Genomic DNA, 19498 nt, shown 5'->3' on the forward strand with positions numbered 1-19498 from the left:
AAAGGTTCCCTACAGGCCTTCCGTGAGACCTGGCAACTAGGGCTGCACGATTAATCTGAATCTAATCGATATTGCGATGTGACGTGGTGTACCTGCTTGTTTTTAAGGATTTACAGTTCCAGTTTGTTATTTGAGTGATGGAGTGTTTGGCCAACAGGAATTCTCACATTTCCATGTTCAACTGTGGTAGCCAATCAGAAGCATGTTTTAATGGCACCAGCCAACGAAGGCGAGGCAAAGTTTGCAAGATGTGTGTGGCTTGTATTCTTTTCTAAAATAGAATACAATTGTTAATGAATTCATCATTTGAAATGGGACTCTGAGGAAAGTCAGAAAACCACAAAGAAATGCTGATCACCAGAGGGTGCTCCCTGGTCTATTATCGTGTCCCGGAATTAACTGAGGCGTCGTCGGAAGGGAAGGCTAACAGCTAGGCTAAGATCTCTTAACCCACCACTGCCGAATGTGGCTAGTCTCCAATGTCCGATCCATTACCAATTAAAGGGACGACTTGGAGCAACCACTCGTAAAAAACTGCTACATTTTTGCACTAAAAAGAGTAGCCCTCCAATTTTGATGTACATTTGTACAATGAAAATAAAGACCATTCATCCAACTGCAATTCTGTGTTTATTTGTAGATCTATCGTTGTTGTTCTGTTACAGCCGTATACTCTCAGTGTGTAAAATCGAAAATCACATAGAAATTGCAATACAGGTCTGAATAATCGCAATTCTTTATTTTTTTCCATAATCCTGCAGCCTTAGTAGCAAGCCTTCTTACCACACAAAGACACCTTTTTTTCTTCTCCTCTTATTCCGACTGTTACTATTAAATTGATTAATACTGATATGAATTATTTAATTTGTATGTTGTATAATTATTAAACCTCTATCTGGCCTTTTCTTATTTTATTTACTTAATCAGTTATATACATTTCCTCTAAGGTGTGAATGGGTGACTAAGTGTGTTGTCTAGGTGGGAAATGGGATATACACACGTTGTTTTTCAATTTAGACCCCTATGTTTTCAACCTAAGTTCTTTGTCTCCCTCAATTGTCTGTAACCCCAGTAAAGAGAAAATGTAAATAAAAATAATTGAAATTTAAAAAAGGAAAAATTAAAATCCATTTTTTAAAAACTCTGGGTGTTCTGGAAAAAAACTGAAGAGGAACTTTAAATCCAGGAAAAAGTTGACATTGAAACCTTCCCAGTTTTATAGACTATCTTCAGCCAAGTTTCAGAATAACAATGAAGTCAGTTAAACGTAATACAAAAACTGTCTTTTTTAAAAACTAAGGCGTCCTCTAAAAACTTAAAAAGACCTTAAAGCCAGGCAAAAGTCTTGTCCTCCTTAAAGTTTCACAGTTTTATAGACTGTATTCATAAAAACCATGAACTAACTAAAAGTAAAAATAAGAATCACCTTTTTAAAAAATTTGAAGTGTCCTGGAAAACCTAAAAAGGACACCTTAAACCAAGCCAGGGCATTGTTAACACTCAAACTTTCACAGTTTTATAGAAATTCTTCAATTTTTAGAACGTTTACAGGAAAATGATGAACAAAGTTACAAGTAAAACAAAAAAGACCTTTTTTTATGGAAATACTTAACCCTCTTATTACCATGGGGGTTCCGGTGCCCCCCGGTTTACAAGCGCTATTTAAATTACCGTAACTTTGTGACCGTTGGCTCAAAGAGAAAGTTCAAACGGTTCCTGGAAGAGAAGACGGGCTTTGTGGCAAAATTAAAAAAAAAAAAACACTCACAATAGTTTTCATATACACCCACAAGGTGAAGGCGACTTCCCACAATCGTATCGCACAGGCATCCACGTGTGTCAAGGGACCAATCACTGGCAAGAAATGACACAGACGGGGCATAATAAGTAATGCATTTTGTAAAGCATTTTTTGTCATCTGTAATTAATTAAAAAAAAAAACATTTGAATCCTTTGAGCATTACTTTATTAGTTTTGCTTGTCAAAGGGGCAATGACTAGGGGTTCTGATGGGTCGTTTATGATGTGGGTCTCTGCCTCCACTAATTGCTTCATCATCTGCCACTCTGGCCCATAAAACTCCTGGTCATGGTGAAAAATTGTTGACAATATATATGGACAACTAAAAGAGCAAGACTAAAAAAAACGTATTTTCGCATGTACTGTATTTATAACAGTTCACATTTCCAGTTTATGTTGTCTTACCATGGGTTCATGTTCAGTTCCAGTCTCTACTTTGTTATAATCCTGAAAAATCCAAGTCAGTTTATCTGTTTTGTTTTTCATTTTAAAGTGTTATTACATTGTCTTAAAACATATTTATGGTAGATGTGGCCATATATCGAAGGTTTGGGTTGTTTTAAAAGAAAATGAAAATGATAATAACGATGGGGAAAGCACAAATGAATAAATTGCTCTCTTGGCCTCCGCTCTCAGCAATAGTCAATTGGGGATAATAGATTGCCGCCTAAACAGTGAAGTTCATTATAGGCGACAATGAATCAAAATAAGAATCACCTTTATTATCATTGTGTTTCTACAATGACATTAGGGTTGTACTCCAGCTGGGGAAGTATACAGTATAAAAAAAACAATACATAGAAAAATGTAAAGTATTCCTTTCTAATATAAAGTGTTCACATCTAAAATAAAAACTATCAACAGCCTGGATAATGCACTTTATACCGGGATATTCCTCTTACAAACAGGGGTAAAATGTCAAAAATGCTGTTTGTGTATTCCAGGTTGCCGAGTGGAAGACACCAGGCTCGGCGGGTCAAGAGAACATGAAGGGCGACCTTGAAAACAGAGTAAAAGGTCAAGCCAAGTTATTCAATTTCCAGCCATCGCTTGTACTTACTCGTCCTCTTGAATGTCCTTCCAGGACAAGAACTTTGCAAAGTCCTTTTCCCGTATGAAGCACAGAACGAAGACGAGCTGACCATTAAAGAGGGAGAAATAATCGCCATTATCACCAAAGTAATTAGTTACGCCGGTGTGAGAAATACACGGTCGACTGGAGCTTACCTGTCTATATTTTGGTGCAGGAGTGCGCCGACACGGGCTGGTGGATGGGCGAGGTGGGCGGAAGGCAGGGCGTCTTCCCAGATAACTTTGTCAAGCTGCTAGAAGCTGAGAAAGAGGTCTGTACCACTAGAGGGTGAAAGGGTTTGGGTATGCTAACCCCTAACATTCTAACCATAACACCTGAACCTAACCCTCACCTCCTCACCCAAATCAAATCCCCTTAACTGGAAACCTTTAACCCCTTACCACCTAAACCAGGGGTTTAGTTATCCAAAATTTTGAAGGGCCATAAAAGAAAAAAACATACAAATATTGTGACATTTTGAGGGTTGACCCAAGTAAAGGGAAGCAGGAATCAGAGGCAGACGTGCTCAACAAAGAATGGTATTTATAACGAAAACAAGGAACTACAAAAACCAGGTCTTAAAACAACACAAAAAGTGTCCAAACCATAAGCAAAAACCAAACCTGACATGGTAACAGAAGGCAGGGTGAAAGTAGCATGGAAATTGCAATCAAGATGACATTGAAAGAATGACTTGGCCATTAAAGGACCCTGCAGGAAGCTCCCACATCCCTGTTCCTGCGGCGAGGAGAAGGTCCCTCGGCCGTTTCTGCATTCTGTCCTTTCGACGAGAACGTCACTTGGCTGCTTTTTCCCCTGTTTCAGCCGTTCCCCCCTTTACAGCTTTGTTGCATTTGGCTCTACCTCCGAAAATGTGACAATATGCCCAGCACCACAAAAAATGTAAAAGCCTTCTATAAACCTAGGTACTAATAAATTAAAAGAAAATGGTTATTCATGCATCAAATTTAGTCTTTTAATATTTAATATTTTAATTTTTTATAATAATTAGAATCTTTAGAATTTAGCACGCCACCGTCCTCTACAGGGGGCCATCTGGCACATGAAAAAGAGGACCCCACATCTGTTTCTCATCACTTGCACTTGACTTTAACCAGGGACTTAAGTTATAAAGCTCTGTGCCCACAGCAAAAGCTGTCAGATAGTTGTTTGTCTTGATCGCCTGCAGAGTATACCTGTAAATCTGTTCTGGACATCCTAAACTCCGAAGTTTTAGCGATTGTGATGTTGATACCCATTTTTCTACCTAACCCTTACTTCCTAACCCCAAACGCCCTAAATCTAACCCTAAAGAGCCTCATGTAGCTCTATAGCCACAGGTTGTTGAACCCGCTCTAAGTCTTACCCTTACCTCCTTACTCTAAACTCTAACCTGAACCCCATGACCGTAACCTCTTAACCATCACAACCTAAGCCTTACCTCCTAACCGCTAACCCAAACACCTGAAACGTTACCATAAACAGCCACTTGTGGCTCTACAGCCACCGGTTGCTGACCCTCACCCCTAAACCTAACCCTTGCCTTCAAAATCTAACCCCTAACCCACAAACTGTAGGCCCTTAACCCCTATCCCTAAGCCCCTAACCGTAACCCCCTTAATGAAACAGCCTATACTCAACCCCAAACTCCTAACCCCTAATTCCTTTAACCATAACTTTAACTGTCTTCGAATTAAATATAGTTTAATTGATAAGGAATTAGCGTCCCAATACATTTGTCTCACATCTTCTTTTCAGAGACCAAAGAAGCCGCCGCCCCCTAGCGTGCCGTCAGCCAAACACACGACAGCAGGTAAGAAAAAGCCCCTTTTTCCTAGCTCACTTAAAAGATATGACAACGAGACAAAAACTTTGACCGTTAGAGAAAAAGTCAGACGGCAAGAAAGTCCCTCCGGAGCGGCCCGAGCACCTGCCTCACAGAGATCAGGATCGAGGTACTTGTGTTGGCTCCGTCAACCAGATTGGCCCCACCCACTTTAATAACAGCTTTTTTCCCGCCGTCTTAACCTTCTCGTCCAGTGCTTCTACGTAATCCAATTCTTCTGTTCAATTCAGTTTCTTAAAGCGCTCATCACTTATTTCTCCTGCGCTTCTGTTTTCACTATTCCTCCCCGTCTTCACTTCTCAAATTTGGCTTTTCTTTATTGGGCCCCCACACAAATAGAACCGTGTGTTGTGTGTTTGTGTGTAGGTGAGGAGATCCCCAAGCCCTCCCTGCCGACTGTCCTTCCCAAGAAAATTTTCCCTCCAAAGACTTCCTCTTCCCAACAACCCCCCAGGCGTCCAGAGAGACCCCCGACTTTGGCGTTAGTGCGCACCCCAAGAACATCCTGTGTACCCTCACTTCTGACCCTTGCCCTAAAATTTGTATGTGTGTGTGGTTTGGTCGCCCAGGTGTGAAAGCCCCAAGTCAGAAGGCGGGGCTTCAACACCTGAAACTGCCTCCGACAGGCCCCAAAACACCGGTAAAAAAGTACAAAGAAACTGAATGGAAAGGAGTGAAAATGTACTGAAAAGTATCAAAAACTGAGAAGTTCTAAAAATCTGAATTGTTATTTTTTTTTTAAGTACTGAAAAGTTAAAAAAAAGTTTAAAGGTAAAAAGAGGAAAAATGTATTGAAAACTGAAATGTAGATAAGTGAAAAATGTACTGAAAGTTATCAAAAAGTACAAGAAGAAGTACTATAAAATGTACTGCCAAGTATGAAATTATTACAAAATATTACAAAGAAAGTACTTAAAGTAGTAAAAAGTATAAAAAAGTACTGGAAGTAGTAAAAACCTGAAATGTAAAATTGTGAAAAGTGTACTGAAAAGCATGAAAAAGTACCAAATGTAAAACGTAATAAAAAGTACTAAAACAGTGAAATATAAAAGAAAATGTCCTGCAAAGTATTAAAGAGTGCTGAATAGTACTAAAAGGATGAAATGTTAAAAAGTGAAAAATGTACTGCAAAGTATTAAATAGTACTGAAATGTTCTAAAAAAAAACCCTGAAATGTAAAAAAGTTAAAAGTGTATCGAACAGTATGACTAAGTAATGAAAAATACCGTCAATTCCGGACTGGAAGCCACTACCTTTTTCTATCTAAATGTAATAAGGGGACAATTATACTGAAAAGTATGAGAAAGTACTAAATATTATAAAGAAAGTACCGAAAAAATGTGGAAAGTATGAAAAAGTACTGAGTACCAAGCTGTACTTTGTATATGACTTGTATTTAGATCTGGACTCTGTGGTCCCGTCCTCGGAGAAGCTGAGCCACCCGACAGCGTCCCGGCCCAGAATCACAGACCGCCGGCCTCGCTCGCAGATTATCACCTCGGTAAGAACAGATTTCCATGTATAAAGCGTCCTCTGCTGGCCGGAAGAAGTATTTTGTTAATTTGAATGAAAAAAAAAAGCGCCCTGTACTGGCCTGAAGGAGTTTTACGTTACTTTGAAATATTAAAGCTTCTTCCTTGGGCTGAAAGAAGTATTACAATCAAGGTATCTCTGACTTGACAGTCTTCACTGAGCAGCAGTGACCCGGACCACCAGGGACCAGTTCCGGCCAAGGAAGACCTGAATCCAGTGCAGGTTTCCACAAGAAAAGCAGTACCCATCCTTTCTGTGAGTGCTCATCCACTCTGTCAACATCACATATGTCAAAGTCAAGGCCCCCGAGCCGGATGTGGCCCCTGAAAAGGTTTTTTTCCGCCCCTCATATAATCCTAAATTAATTTTGTATAGTACACCAGAAAAAAAATGATTTTTTTTCAGTGTACATTAGTTCTCCCTGAAGAAATTGTTGTTTTTGGTTAATATATATTTGCACTTTTTTAAAAATATTATTATTATTTAATATTTTGGAGGATTGAATGTAGGGCTGCAACTAAAAACTATTTGAATAGTTGACTATTAATTGACTATTGTAAGGGTCAGCAACCAAAAATGTCAAAAAAGCCATAACAGAGTAAAAAAACAAAAAAGGCTTGAGCCGCCAAAAAAAGCCCTATATTTTATATTAAAAGAACATACTACATAAATAAAAGTTACACTTATAACATTTAGAGAATAGAAAACAAAATTTTAGAATGACTAAAGACATTTTTTTCATTTTAAAATGATTTTGTAATAGCATTTTAAGGGTTTAAAGGGACAGTGTGCAATATTTACACTCCAGATGTCGAAGTGAGTTTTTCCTTATTTTTGGGTGGCCAGCCTTTGGTGAATGGGAGAGAAATAAATAAAAAATAAAGGAAGTGGGTAATAATAGATTGTTTTTCTTGCTTAAATCCATCCTTCCATCCATTTTATGCGCCACCTATCCTCAATAGGGTCGCAGGGGTAATGGAGCCCATCTCAGCTGTCCTCGGGCAGTGGGCAGGGTACACCTTGAACTGGTTGCCAGCCAATTGCAGGGCACACAGAGACAGACGACCATTTACCCACCCATTCACACCTAGTGACAATTTGGACCGGCCAATCAACCTAACACACATGTTTTTAGGATGTGGGAGGGAACTGGAGTGCCCAGAGGAAACCCACGCAGGCAATGGGAAAACAGGCAAAATCCGTATGGGGATGTTACGGACCGCCTGCTTTAAATTCGTTATTATTACGCAACAATATGCACAAAATGGCTTAAAAAGGGGAAAATAAAGCATAAAAAAGTCAAGTCAGGTCATGTTTATTTGTATAGCCCTTTAACACAAGGAGTCAAAGGGCTGCACAGACCACGGATAATTGTAAACCCCAGACTATCCAGACTATTAATACACCACCCCCTGATCTAAAACCTACACGAGGGCAAGGAAAAACTCAAAAACCTCATCATAAGGAAAATGAAGAAACCTTGAGAAGTGACGGCACATGAGGTAATCCCCTTCCAGGATGACCAGGCTGCAATGCATGTTGTAATAACAATTAATATGCAGTAGAACAACAAATAAAAATAAACTTAAGAAGAAAATAAATTCAAAATGGAAAAAAAGGAGAAAAAAGTAAAATGCTAGAAAATAAATAAGCACAAGAGGAAAAAAAATAAATAGAGAGAGAGATAGGAAATAAAAACAATCAGGAAGAATATAAAAAATAAGAAAAGAGAATAGAATTAAAAACTAGAAAAAAAAGAAAAATGAAAACATCAAGGAAAAATTAACAATGATAATGTAATATTATATAATATTATGTGTGTGTATATATATATATATATATATATATATATATATATACATATAATATAAAATCTCTCATCAGCTGCACCGCTTATCCTCAGTAGGGTCGTGGGGGTGCTGGAGCCCATCCCAGCAATCATCGGGCAGTGGGCAGGGGACACCCTGAACTGGTTGCCAGCCAATCGCAGGGCACACTGGGACAGACAACTCACTCGCTCATTCACACCTAGGGACAATTTGGACCGGCCAATTCACCTGAAATGCATGTCTTTAGAATGTGGGAGGAAACCGGAGTGCCCCGAGGGAACCCACTCAAGCACGGGGAGAACATACAAACTCCGCACAGTAAGGCCGGGAGCTGGATTTGAACCCACGCAGGAGGTTCCCACAACCTCAGAACTGTGCCGTACACGCGCTAACCACTGCCCATATGTATCAAATATTATATAATAATAACATATGTAGTGTACATATGCAGTTACTCGACAGTCTAGGCTAAAAATAATAAAATAATCGTTTCTGTATGAAAATATTTAAAAACAAAAAAAAACCACCAAGTTGAAGAAAGTTATTAATTTCGTTTTGATGTCGACTGAAGTGACCTTATACGGTATGAAGGGATTAAAACTTTAAGACCGTTCTTGAAAACCTGAAAGTGGTCTGTTTTACAATATTTTCTCAATGATAAGTGAGTCTGGCGATGTAATGCAGCCTTATTTTGAAAAACAGTGAAACGATGTAAGCCCCCTAGAGCAGGGGTCAGAAACCTTTTTGGTGTGGAGAGCTTCTTTTAAATTTCCTTGTAAATCAGTGTGCCACACCAAGATTAATGACTTGCACAACATTTTTTTAATATCCAACAGAGCTGTAATTTTACACCAGTCAAAATACACAACATGGATATACATTTTAATCGTATGACTTAGTGTTTTTCAACCCTTTTTGAACCGAGGAACACTTTTATTTCTAAAAAGGCACACCGTTCGTCGAAAATGTTTGAAAATGAAGTTATGTCAATTATTTCACTGTACTACCTCATAAGCAGATAATTAGTATACAAAAAGAAGAAAATAATACTTACAATAAAAAAAGAATTCTGTGCTTTATGTTTTTATTTTTTACAGTGCAATCTTAAACCGCTTTGTTAAACAAATTAAGTTATTAAATGTACTGTGCTACCTCAAGAGCAGATAATTAGTACCCAAAAAGTATTTAAAAAATCTACTGCCACCTACTGATATGGAAGACTATTACAGTTCCTCGTCTTAAGATTGCAAAAATACTAAATAATGGCCTGATTTTTTGGAAAGATAAAATTGGGAGAATTCCAGCGGCAGACCAGACATGGTCTCACGGCACACTGGTGTACCCCGACACACTGGTTGGAAAACACTGGTATAACTGACCAATTTATCTTCCACTATTCTTGTTCATCCATCCATCCATCCATTATCTGCACTGCTTATCCTCAGTAGGGTTGCGGGGGTGCTGGATCCCATCCCAGCCATCCTTGGGCAGTGGGCAGGGGACACCCTGAACTGGTTACCAGCCAGTCGCAGGGCACACAGGGACAGACAATTCGCTCGCTCATTCACACCTAGGGACAATTTGGACCGGCCAATTAACCTAACATGTATGTTTTTGGAATGTGGGAGGAAACCGGAGTGCCTGGTGGAAACCCACGCAAGCACGGGGAGAAAATGCAAACTCCACACAGGAGGTTCAATCTTATGACCTCAGAACTATGCAGCACACGCGCTAACCACTGAGCTGCCGTGCTGCCCATTCTTGTTCATCAATCAACTAAAAACATGAATGTGAATAACAAGTGGAAATGCCTGGAGTCATCCATGACTTTTTGCCACAAGAATTAATCAGAATCAACCATTCTTCATTAACAATGAACTACAATCAAAAAACAAGTGACAGCTACCATACCATTCATCAATGATATCTTGTTGCAGAAAATATAAAAACTTGAAATAACAGCAGCAAAGCAGAAGGCATGCGCACGCATACACGCACACACACACACACACACACACACACACGCTTCTTTAAAATATTCGTCATCAGTAAATGGTTATCTGTGCTTTGCTATGCAGTGAGCAATGTGACAGCTTGCTTCAGTGGTGGTGTTGTTAGCAGTGACAAAGGTCTTCATTGTCTGTGTTTGTTTGCCGTACCTGGACACTGCGCGTTTTAATGTCTCCGCCATGTCAGACTCATCCTTGAATTCATGTTCATGTTTCGTCTCGTAATGACGTTTAACACTTGCTGTGCGAGGTACAAAGCTCTCGAGGCATAATGCACGGTCATTTTCTGCACAAAGCCTCATTCGTCTGTCCACGCTTCCTGGAAAGAATGAGATGTTTTCACTCGAGGAGCCGTCATGATTCGCTCATTTATCCCGCGCGTGTGTTTCGTTGGCTGGGTTAAAACAGCTCTCCTCTGCGAGGCGCGGCGCAAACACACACTCACACACAAAGCAGAGGAGGAGGGGCGCCACCGTGAAGCCTCTAAATAACACGGCGCGCAACTGAAAATGTCTAAATTTCAGGTAAAAATGCGCATTTTTTAAATATAATCATGATTATTTTGCTGTGCGCTCGCGTGCCTCTGGTTAACCCAACGCTTGCCACTTCTGGCACGTCATAGGTTGGCGACCCCTGACCTAGAAAGACTGGAGCTTAAGAAGCTCTCAACAGGATTAAATAATGCAAAAACAAGAGGCAAAAACATTTTTACCTATGAAAGGTTATTCCAGCTTCACGGGACTTTATGGTACAGCATTGTGTGCATCCGTAGACACCACAATGAGTCGGCTTTCTCTTTTTGATTTTTTTGGGCTCCGCCCACATGCACTGCAGCATTCTAATTATTTAACCCGACCAGCTTTCAGGCTTGCCATTGGCATGCCGCTCAGAGACAAGTGTCTTATCTAGTCTTCTTTATATATCTGTGGTTTGGTCCAAGTCCATCGGGATTTACTGTTTACTTCAATCGTGGTGTTCTTCCTCAGGGCCCCGAGAACAAATCCCAGCCATCCCTCAGGACATCCTCGTCCCTGAACCCACCGTCCGGGCCCCGTCCCAACTCGCCGTCTTCCCCCTCGGAGGGACTCGGCCCCTCGCCCGAGCTCCGTCTCACCTCACCCGGGGGCCCGTCTGGGGCTCCGCCAACCCTGGAGGACCTGAGGAAGCAAGTGAGGGAACTCCGGAGCTCCGTAGAGCACCTCAAGAGTCAGCACAGACAGGAAATGAAGATGCTCGCTGGAACCTTGGACGAGGAGAAAAAGATTCGACTCGGGTTACAGGTGAGGACTTGACCCCTGGAGAAAAAGGATCTTCAAAATACAGTAGACCCCCGGGTTAAAACATGAATCAATTCTGAGGTGGGGGTCATGAGGGAAAAATGCTGTATAGCGGGGGATAAAATTAATCATGTTTTTGCTTCTTTCTTTAGCATCACTTTAAGTCTTGAGACCCATAGCTAATAAATACAGTTCAAAAGATACGATATTGTATCGCTGACTCGAATTTTTTCATTTCTTGATAAACACGAGCTATGATTCCATAGGTATGGTGTTTTTGCTTTAGCATCTATGCGAGCCTTGGGACCCGATGCGAAGAAACATGGTACAAAAAATACAGTATTGTATTGCTAACGCGTAGCTAATGCGTTCAGATCCTTTTCAATGGTCATCATGTTTTTGCTTCTTCCTTTATCATCACTAGAACAAAAATTACAGTGTTCCATTTCTGTTTTGCACCTTTGTAATTCTTGATAAACGCAAGCTTAGTTTTCATGATTATGGTGTTTTTGCTTCTCCTTTTAGCATTACTGCAACCCTTGGGAACCATAGTAAATAAATACAGTACAAAAAAAATACAGTATTGTAACGCTAATGCGTAACTATAGCGTTAAGATAATTCTTTTTTTATCATGTTTTTGCTTCTTCGGGACATAAAAATCCAGGACTGTATCACCAACTCGCATCTTAGTATTTTTTTAATATACGTGAGCTTTGTTTCCCTCGTAATGGTGTTTTTTCTTCTCCCTTTAGCATCGGGGCCCATAGTGAATAAATACAGTACAGAAAATACAGTATCTTATCACTAATGCATAGCTCATGCGTATAGATCCTTCATTTTCAGGTTCATTCTGAACTAAATGAAAGAAAAGCATTGTGAGATCGATCCAACCAACAGCATTTTAGCATTTTCATGATCACTCCAAACAAACATGTCACTATAAAATCAACCAATAGCTGAAAGGCATCTTGGACACTTAATTACAAACACACAAACAACACAAAATTTAGAGTTTCGGAATATTTTGTTGTAACAAAACCAGGATTAATATGGTGCATATTGATCGTAAACACTTAATCTCTACAATTTTAAAGTTAAAGAATGGCTGGTATTGGCCACTGTCGTGAGCACAGATACCAAGATACACGCTATCGATAGTCATGACCAGTGTTCCCTCTAAGCTGCGAGCGTGCGCAATTGCGCACTGCTCGCACATTCTCAGCGCATGAGAAAAAATCTCTTCAGGTTGTTTTGCTTCCCTAATCCCAACACGACCAAATATTATGAAAAATAATGCACAAAATGACTTAAAGGAATGGGGAATAGAACAAAATTGAAAATAATACCAAAATTAAGTAGTAGTGAAAAGCTGAGAAAAAAAGAAAAAAAAAGGAAGAGAAAAAAAGAAGGAAAATTTAGAAAAAAGACAGAAAAAAAGAAAAGAAAGAAAATGTAGGAAAAAAGTAAATAGAGAACAAAAAGAAAAAAGTAAACACAATGAGATTTTTTTAAAAAGAATTTAAAAAAAAGTAGAAAAAAAACACGGAATAAAGAAGAAAAAGTTTGTGTTGCATTCAAATAATTTCCAATTATATCAAGTGAATCTTGTTGCCAACATTGTACTTCCACTAAAAAATGTGATCAAGTACAGTTCTGTATCTTACAACCGACTAAATAAGCCCCCAAAAATGTTAATAGTATGCGACAAAATATGTCAGGAAATAAAAAGAAATGGATATCTTGTTTGTTCTATCTTGTGAAAGAACAAACAACGTTTATAGACCGTACAACCTTTGCAATAGTACATGAGTCAATTCATTTAAAAGAGAAAAATAATTTTGCATTGCATTGCCGGAAACTCGCAAAATGTAACTTGATGTCAAGTTTTGGACATGTTTGATAATTAATTATCTTGCCACACTTGGGATTATGAGGCAGCACGGCAGCGCAGTGGTTAGCACGTGTGCAGGCACAGTTCTAAGGTCTTGGGAACCTCCTGTGTGGGTTCAAATCCAGCTACTGGACTTCCTGTGCGGAGTTTGTATGTTCTCCCCGTGCTTGCGTGGGTTTCCTCCCACATTCCAAAGACATGCATTTCAGGTGGATTGGCCGGTCCAAATTGTCCCCAGGTGTGAATGGGCGAGCGAGTTGTCTGTCCCAGTGTGCCCTGCGATTGGCTGGCAACCAGTTCAGAGTGTCCCCTGCCCACTGCCCGATGATTGCTGGGATGGGCTCCAGCACCCCCGCCACCCTACTGAGTATAAGCGGTGCAGCTAATGAGATTGGGATTATGGTTGCTCACTGTTGTTTCGAGCGTTGCTCACTGACTTTGTGTGAACGCCCAGACCCGTGGAAAATTAGAGGGAACATTGGTCATGACTGTGTCTGATACTAGTGCTGGTTTTACAGTAGGAATCTCGATTTGACAATTGTAGATATCGACAGCATGTATTCTGGTCGCTGTATTATTGTAAGTGTCCCATACTCGGGTTTTTTACAGTCAGGAAATACAATGGTATTGGTACTCATGACTGTGGCTGGTACAAGAGGTTGTCTTACAGTCAGGAACTAGACCTAAGACTGACAATTTGGCTGCAATCATCAGCATTGATACCAAGATACACAATCGGTTTTACTGTCAGGAACTAGAATAGACTACTCTAGATATCACAGAGTGCATCCTGATATTGATACTATTGCAAGTGTCCCATACTGGTGTTTTTTAGGTACTGTGGCCGTTACTGATGGTTTTTTTACAGTCAGGAACTAGACATAGGACTAACTAACAATTTGGCTACAGTCATGAATACCGATATTAGGATCTAAAATGTAAAGTTTGAAGTATTCATTCTTGCAAAATAATTTGTTGCAAAAAGGGTCAGAAAAACCTCGTAGTCCTCCTGATTTTGCTTCTCCATTTAGCATCACTGCAAGTTTAAATATCTCACCTATCAATGTATACGTTTCCCCTTTATTTTGTACGTTTTTTTGATCATTTCAATTAGTGCAACCTATACAACTAGTTTTGTTTTGGAATCTTATTTATTTATTTATTTTAATCGATTTTAAAAACTCCTTTTTTGCTAGACCGATCTCGTCTTTCCCATTTCGACTCTAATCTGGATGGTCTGTCACTTGGAGCAGATAACGTCATCGTAGATTGCTGACATGGTCGCGGTACACTCGATTAGGCATTTATTTGGTAAATAAAATAAACTTGTTTACACAAAATTGTCTTTTTTTTTTAACTCTACATAGTCTGTCTTGCTGTGAGTTTATAGGTGCCGCGATGTGTTTATAAGGTTTATTATAGCTTAATAAGGGGAATTGCAATAATTAATAAGGAAGCAATTGGCTGAGGATGACAAGCATGTATTTAGCATTGTAAAGTGAAAATGACGCAAGGCGGGGTCACTGCACCCCGGGGGTCTACGGTTGAAACACTTTTATGGCGCCCTCTTGAGGCGGAAAGGAGAGTAAAATCATTTACATTTATTATGAAATTTTGTCCTTCACAGATGGAAGTGGAGCACATCAAGAAGATCTTGTCCAAATGAGCTCCGGAGAATATGATAATCGTGCCAAACGATCAATAAAACGATCGGCTTCATGAACTCGAGGGGGTTTATCCCCCCAACAAAATCCCCGCACCCCAAAAAACTCCCCCTGCCTTACATTCACTTTCTTTCCTGTTTGTTTCTAACCAGCTATCGTCCTTCTTTTCTCTGAGGTTGCCGATACCATTTTTACGGAAACCCAACGAAACCCCCGCGGGTCGGTTGGTTCCTGTTTCAGGTTGTTATAACATATAAATTATAATCATTTCTCAACTTGCTATTATTATCTCAATTGGGACACGGCACAATACATTTTTCAGTGTTTTGGATGGAAATTTACAATCTGGTGATAACTAATTTATCCAAACAAAGCCCAAGAGTGCCAAAATTCAATAAATACAAATCAGCATTATTATGGATTTTTCTTTACTGACTATTCTTTAAAATCTGTAAATTAAAACAAAATATCTCATCAGATGTAAAAAAAAAAATGTACTTTTGAAATAATTTATTTTTATTGGTTAAATAATTTAATTTCCATGTGTTATTTATTTTGACAATTTGTTTCACACATTTTTTATATGTAGTTTTGATTAATTGATTAGTCTATAGTTCTATAGCCCCACCTCCTGTGGTTTGATTGTCAGCAGATTCATTATTCCATAAAACGGTTTTCTAGGGAGGAAAAAGTGCATTTAATATAAAAATTGACGGAAATATTGAAATTAAAATAAATTCAGTTAGGTAAAATACTCCAAAAACTGAAAAGTATGACGTCTCAAAATAAAATAAAATAATTTTAAGAACATCCATTGTAAAAAATCATTAAGAATAAGATTTTTTTAATTTAAATACAATATTTCCCCCCAAAAAATAAGTACCGGTACATATTTAATAATACCCCAAAAATCTTTTTAAAATAATGGTCGAAAAGATGGATTTTAGTTATTGCGTTTTAGCGCTCTTGGGCTTCCATAGACTAGTAGCTTAGCGCTAACAAAATAATTGAGCGATCGACTGTACTGTACCTTTCAGATGGTTGACAGGACAAGCTAGCTAAAGTACTAGCTGAGTTCTGAAATGTGTACGCTAATGCATGAGCACATCTGTGATGGCGACAATAGTGTCTAGTTTGCCTTCACGGTCACGAAAAAGTGCACTTTTTTGGGACCTCATCGCAAGGAGTTGATGCTTTTATGCTAGCAGTCATGTTAGCGGTAGACGGGAAAGTAGGCTGTTTATGTTTGTGATTGCGCCTTGCTAGCATGAACTGCTCCGACTTCGAAATCTACAGCGACATCACTGTGGCCTTCCTCTTTATTTTTTTGTCACACACAAGAAAACAAACCAAAATGTTTTCTTGACTTCTCTTCCTCCAGGATGGCCCTAACAAAAAATATATAAATAAATATATATATATTCTTTTATAATTCTGTGTAATAAAGATTCTATTATGTACTGTTTGTTTCATTTATTACGATTAGTTATTTTTCTAAAAGAAAAAAAGAAAAAGTCCAGCCCCATAGTCGATTTTCAACAAGGTGTTAATATGTCACCCAATGGCTAAAATAGCATTTTAGATAGATAGATAGATAGATAGATACTTTGTTCATCCCCGAAGGGAAATATAAACAAGTCAAGTCAAGTCATGTTTATTTGTGTAGCCCTTAATCACAAAGAGTATCAAAGGGCTGCACAGACCACAGATTATTGCAAACCACAGACTCTTATGACACCATCCCCTTATCTAAAACCTACATTAGGGCAACTAATGAAAAGGGGATGAATCCTTGTTTTTGTCTAAATTGGGCAAATTATGGCGGGGTGTTGGAACCCATCCCAACTATCTTCGGGCAGTGGGCAGGGGACACACTGAACTGGTTGCCAGCCAGTCGCAGGGCACACAGACACAGACAACTCACTTGCTCATTCACACTTAGGGACAATTTGGACCGGCCAATTCACCTGGCATGCCTGTTTTTGAAATGTAGAAGTAAACCGCAGTGCCCTGACGTAACACACGCAAGCACGTGGAGAACATGCAACTCCACACAGGAAGGTTTGAATATCTGAAATATGGATTTGTCGCCGTACCACACAACCAACAGCAACCAATGTGTCTACTGTGTGATAGAGTGTTTTCAAATGAAGCGCTGAAACTTTCGAGGCTTTGAAGAAAATGCACTCTGATAAAGCAGACAAAAACTTGGGTCACTCCAAGACAACATTTGGAAACGGAAATCCATCGAAATATATCTGCCAGCATTTTACAACAATCTACTGACTCTTTGCGAGCATCAGACAACATCTTAAATGGTCTGCATTTATATAGCGCTTTTCAAGTCAATGAAGACCTCCTAAAGCACTTTACAATGTGCTTCACACTTTTCCCCTTTACACACTAACTAACCGATAACATGCAAGGCAACAACCTGCTATCGGGGGCATTAGGGATTCAGTGTCTTGCCCAAGGACACTTTGGCATATAACACGGAGGAGCCGAGAATCGAGATCTCTTGATCCCAAGACGAGCGCTCTACCTCCTAAGCCGCCCCAAATCTCTTTGCTGATTGCTAGATCTGGTAAGCCTCATACAATTGGAGAAGATATTAATATACCAGCAGGAAGAGAGGTTCTACACACAGTTGTCACCTGACCAAATTATAAAAGCTATTTCTCTCAGTGATAACTCTGTTTGGAGAAGAATCAATGAAATGGCTGAAAATATTGAAGAAACATTGTGTAACATGCTTAGGACAACAGAATTATTTTAGTGAGATGAGTCCACTCTGCCAAGCAATGAATCTTTGCTTCTTGCTTATGTTCATTTTGTCAAAGATGAAAGCTTGGTCCAAGAGGTTGAAACGGACACAAAAGGGAAGACAGTATTTCGTGTCATTGATGATTTTTTCAAAGAGAAAGACATCTCTGTCACGGTTGCCATGGCGCCCATTGGCCCCCACCGTGTGGCACCAGCTCCTGTCACGGTTGCCAGGGCGCCCAATTGGCCCCGCTCATGGGCACCAGCTGAAATTCTGTCAGGTTTAACCCAACAGATGTAAACAAAACCTATATACAAAAAAGACACAGAGAACGTGAGTTTGACTTACTTGCAAGGAGAAATGGCCATAGTCTACATAATGCAGACTACTGGACACTCTGAAAAAGTCTTATGCTCCTTGCCTTTTTATTGTGTTCGGAAGGCCCTAATTTACATAAGGTCTCTTCTGCTAAAGGGAGGGGGAGTGACAAAACAAACAGTTGAGACCTGTTTATACGATAACATGTTATCTATAGTAAACGAAACTAGGCGAGCCTGCGGTCAGAGAGGTCCCTTATCTCGCCGCAGATAAGGTGTCGGCTGTTTAGTGAACATCTTGTTTCCTCCTTCTTCAAACACAAGCAAGAAAGGCACACAGTATGCAAAGAAGATAATGCAACAGTAGAATAACATATTTACAGTTTAAATCCATCATTTCCCTCCTGTTTATTCACTTTGCACTATTTCTCTTTGTCATCCAATAACTTCTTCTCTCGATTTTCAGTTACAGAATCATGTTATAGTACTCATGTTACACTTAGAGGTTAAACTTTGTCGCTTGATTCACCGTAGTCAAAAACTTCTAAAAAAAAGATCTGGAAAATGTAAGGAAGCATCATCGTCATCACTGTCTTTCTGAGCTTCACCATTTGGGGTGTGAAGTGCATACATTTCTGATAGCTCTGTTTCAACAGGCTGTATAGCAGTGGTAATCATTCTGGTGCATAAAACTCTAATGCAAGGGATACAACAACATCCACATAAGGTGAGGATAGCTGTAAATACAGCCATCGACATGAGAATAGACAACACCAGTTGTTTTTATCTACCAAACATGTCTCCAAACCTGTCCCACATTGATGTGTCAACTCCAGAATGGTCTTTCATTTTGCTGTTAAGGGACCTGAATCCTTCCAAAGCTTTGGTGAGACTCCCGTCAGCTGCTGTATTATTAGGAATGAACGTGCAGCACTTATCACCAAATATGGCACAGACTCCTCCTTTTTCTGCTAACAGCATGTCAACAGCAATTCTATTTTGGAAAGCCATAAGGGAGGTAGCTGACAACTGCTCGTGGATGGCGGAGAATCCTTTTTCATTATGGTTGCCCAGTCTCTGCACGTTATAGTGGTTGTAGTTGATTCTATTAACATTTTTATCAATAGTGCACCACCAACATAGAAGTGATTCAAATCCTGCTGCTATTTGGTCTGCTAACTTATACTCATCAGGTACTCCGATGCTATCAATGTAGGTAGTCTATCAAATTGCTCATCATCTCCTCACCACCACTAGATGTCACTTCGAGACTGAGGTTTGAAGTTGATACCTACAGCTTGCACTGAGTGACATGGTGTATAATTTAATTCACCCATTTGTTTGTCTATACCAGTTCTATTTATCAAAGAAAGGTTTCCTGCATCTACTTTGTTAGGGAACATAGGTCCGCGGCATGTGGTCTCCACACGCAACTCAATCGTTGTCCATTCGCAGCAGCTCCACCAGGATGGAAAGTCCTTTTTCCTTCCACACTG

At 39.6% G+C, this 19498-nt stretch overlaps 1 protein-coding gene across 5 annotated transcripts in view; it reads left to right on the forward strand.

Annotated features, from left to right (window-relative positions):
* Positions 1 to 16381, forward strand: part of sh3kbp1 (SH3-domain kinase binding protein 1) — a 41826-nt gene extending 25445 nt beyond the window's left edge. For 2 of the 5 annotated variants that reach the window (XM_088322661.1, XM_088322662.1), the window contains exons 8-18: positions 2744 to 2816; positions 2884 to 2978; positions 3047 to 3142; positions 4630 to 4684; positions 4755 to 4826; positions 5084 to 5198; positions 5287 to 5357; positions 6118 to 6218; positions 6401 to 6505; positions 11075 to 11368; positions 14885 to 16381. In XM_088322661.1, coding sequence (XP_088178787.1) covers positions 2744 to 2816; positions 2884 to 2978; positions 3047 to 3142; positions 4630 to 4684; positions 4755 to 4826; positions 5084 to 5198; positions 5287 to 5357; positions 6118 to 6218; positions 6401 to 6505; positions 11075 to 11368; positions 14885 to 14923 — 1116 coding nt within the window. In that variant the 3' untranslated portion in view covers positions 14924 to 16381. The remainder of the gene's footprint in view (positions 1 to 2743; positions 2817 to 2883; positions 2979 to 3046; positions 3143 to 4629; positions 4685 to 4754; positions 4827 to 5083; positions 5199 to 5286; positions 5358 to 6117; positions 6219 to 6400; positions 6506 to 11074; positions 11369 to 14884) is intronic. The other 3 variants (XM_088322663.1, XM_088322664.1, XM_088322665.1) reach the window with 3 other exon arrangements.
* The last annotated feature ends 3117 nt before the right edge of the window (positions 16382 to 19498 follow it).

The sequence above is a fragment of the Urocampus carinirostris genome, chromosome 18, assembly GCF_059441175.1.
Source record: "Urocampus carinirostris isolate Australia breed hairy pipefish chromosome 18, RoL_Ucar_1.0, whole genome shotgun sequence".
NCBI classification, from domain to species: Eukaryota; Metazoa; Chordata; class Actinopteri; order Syngnathiformes; family Syngnathidae; genus Urocampus; species Urocampus carinirostris.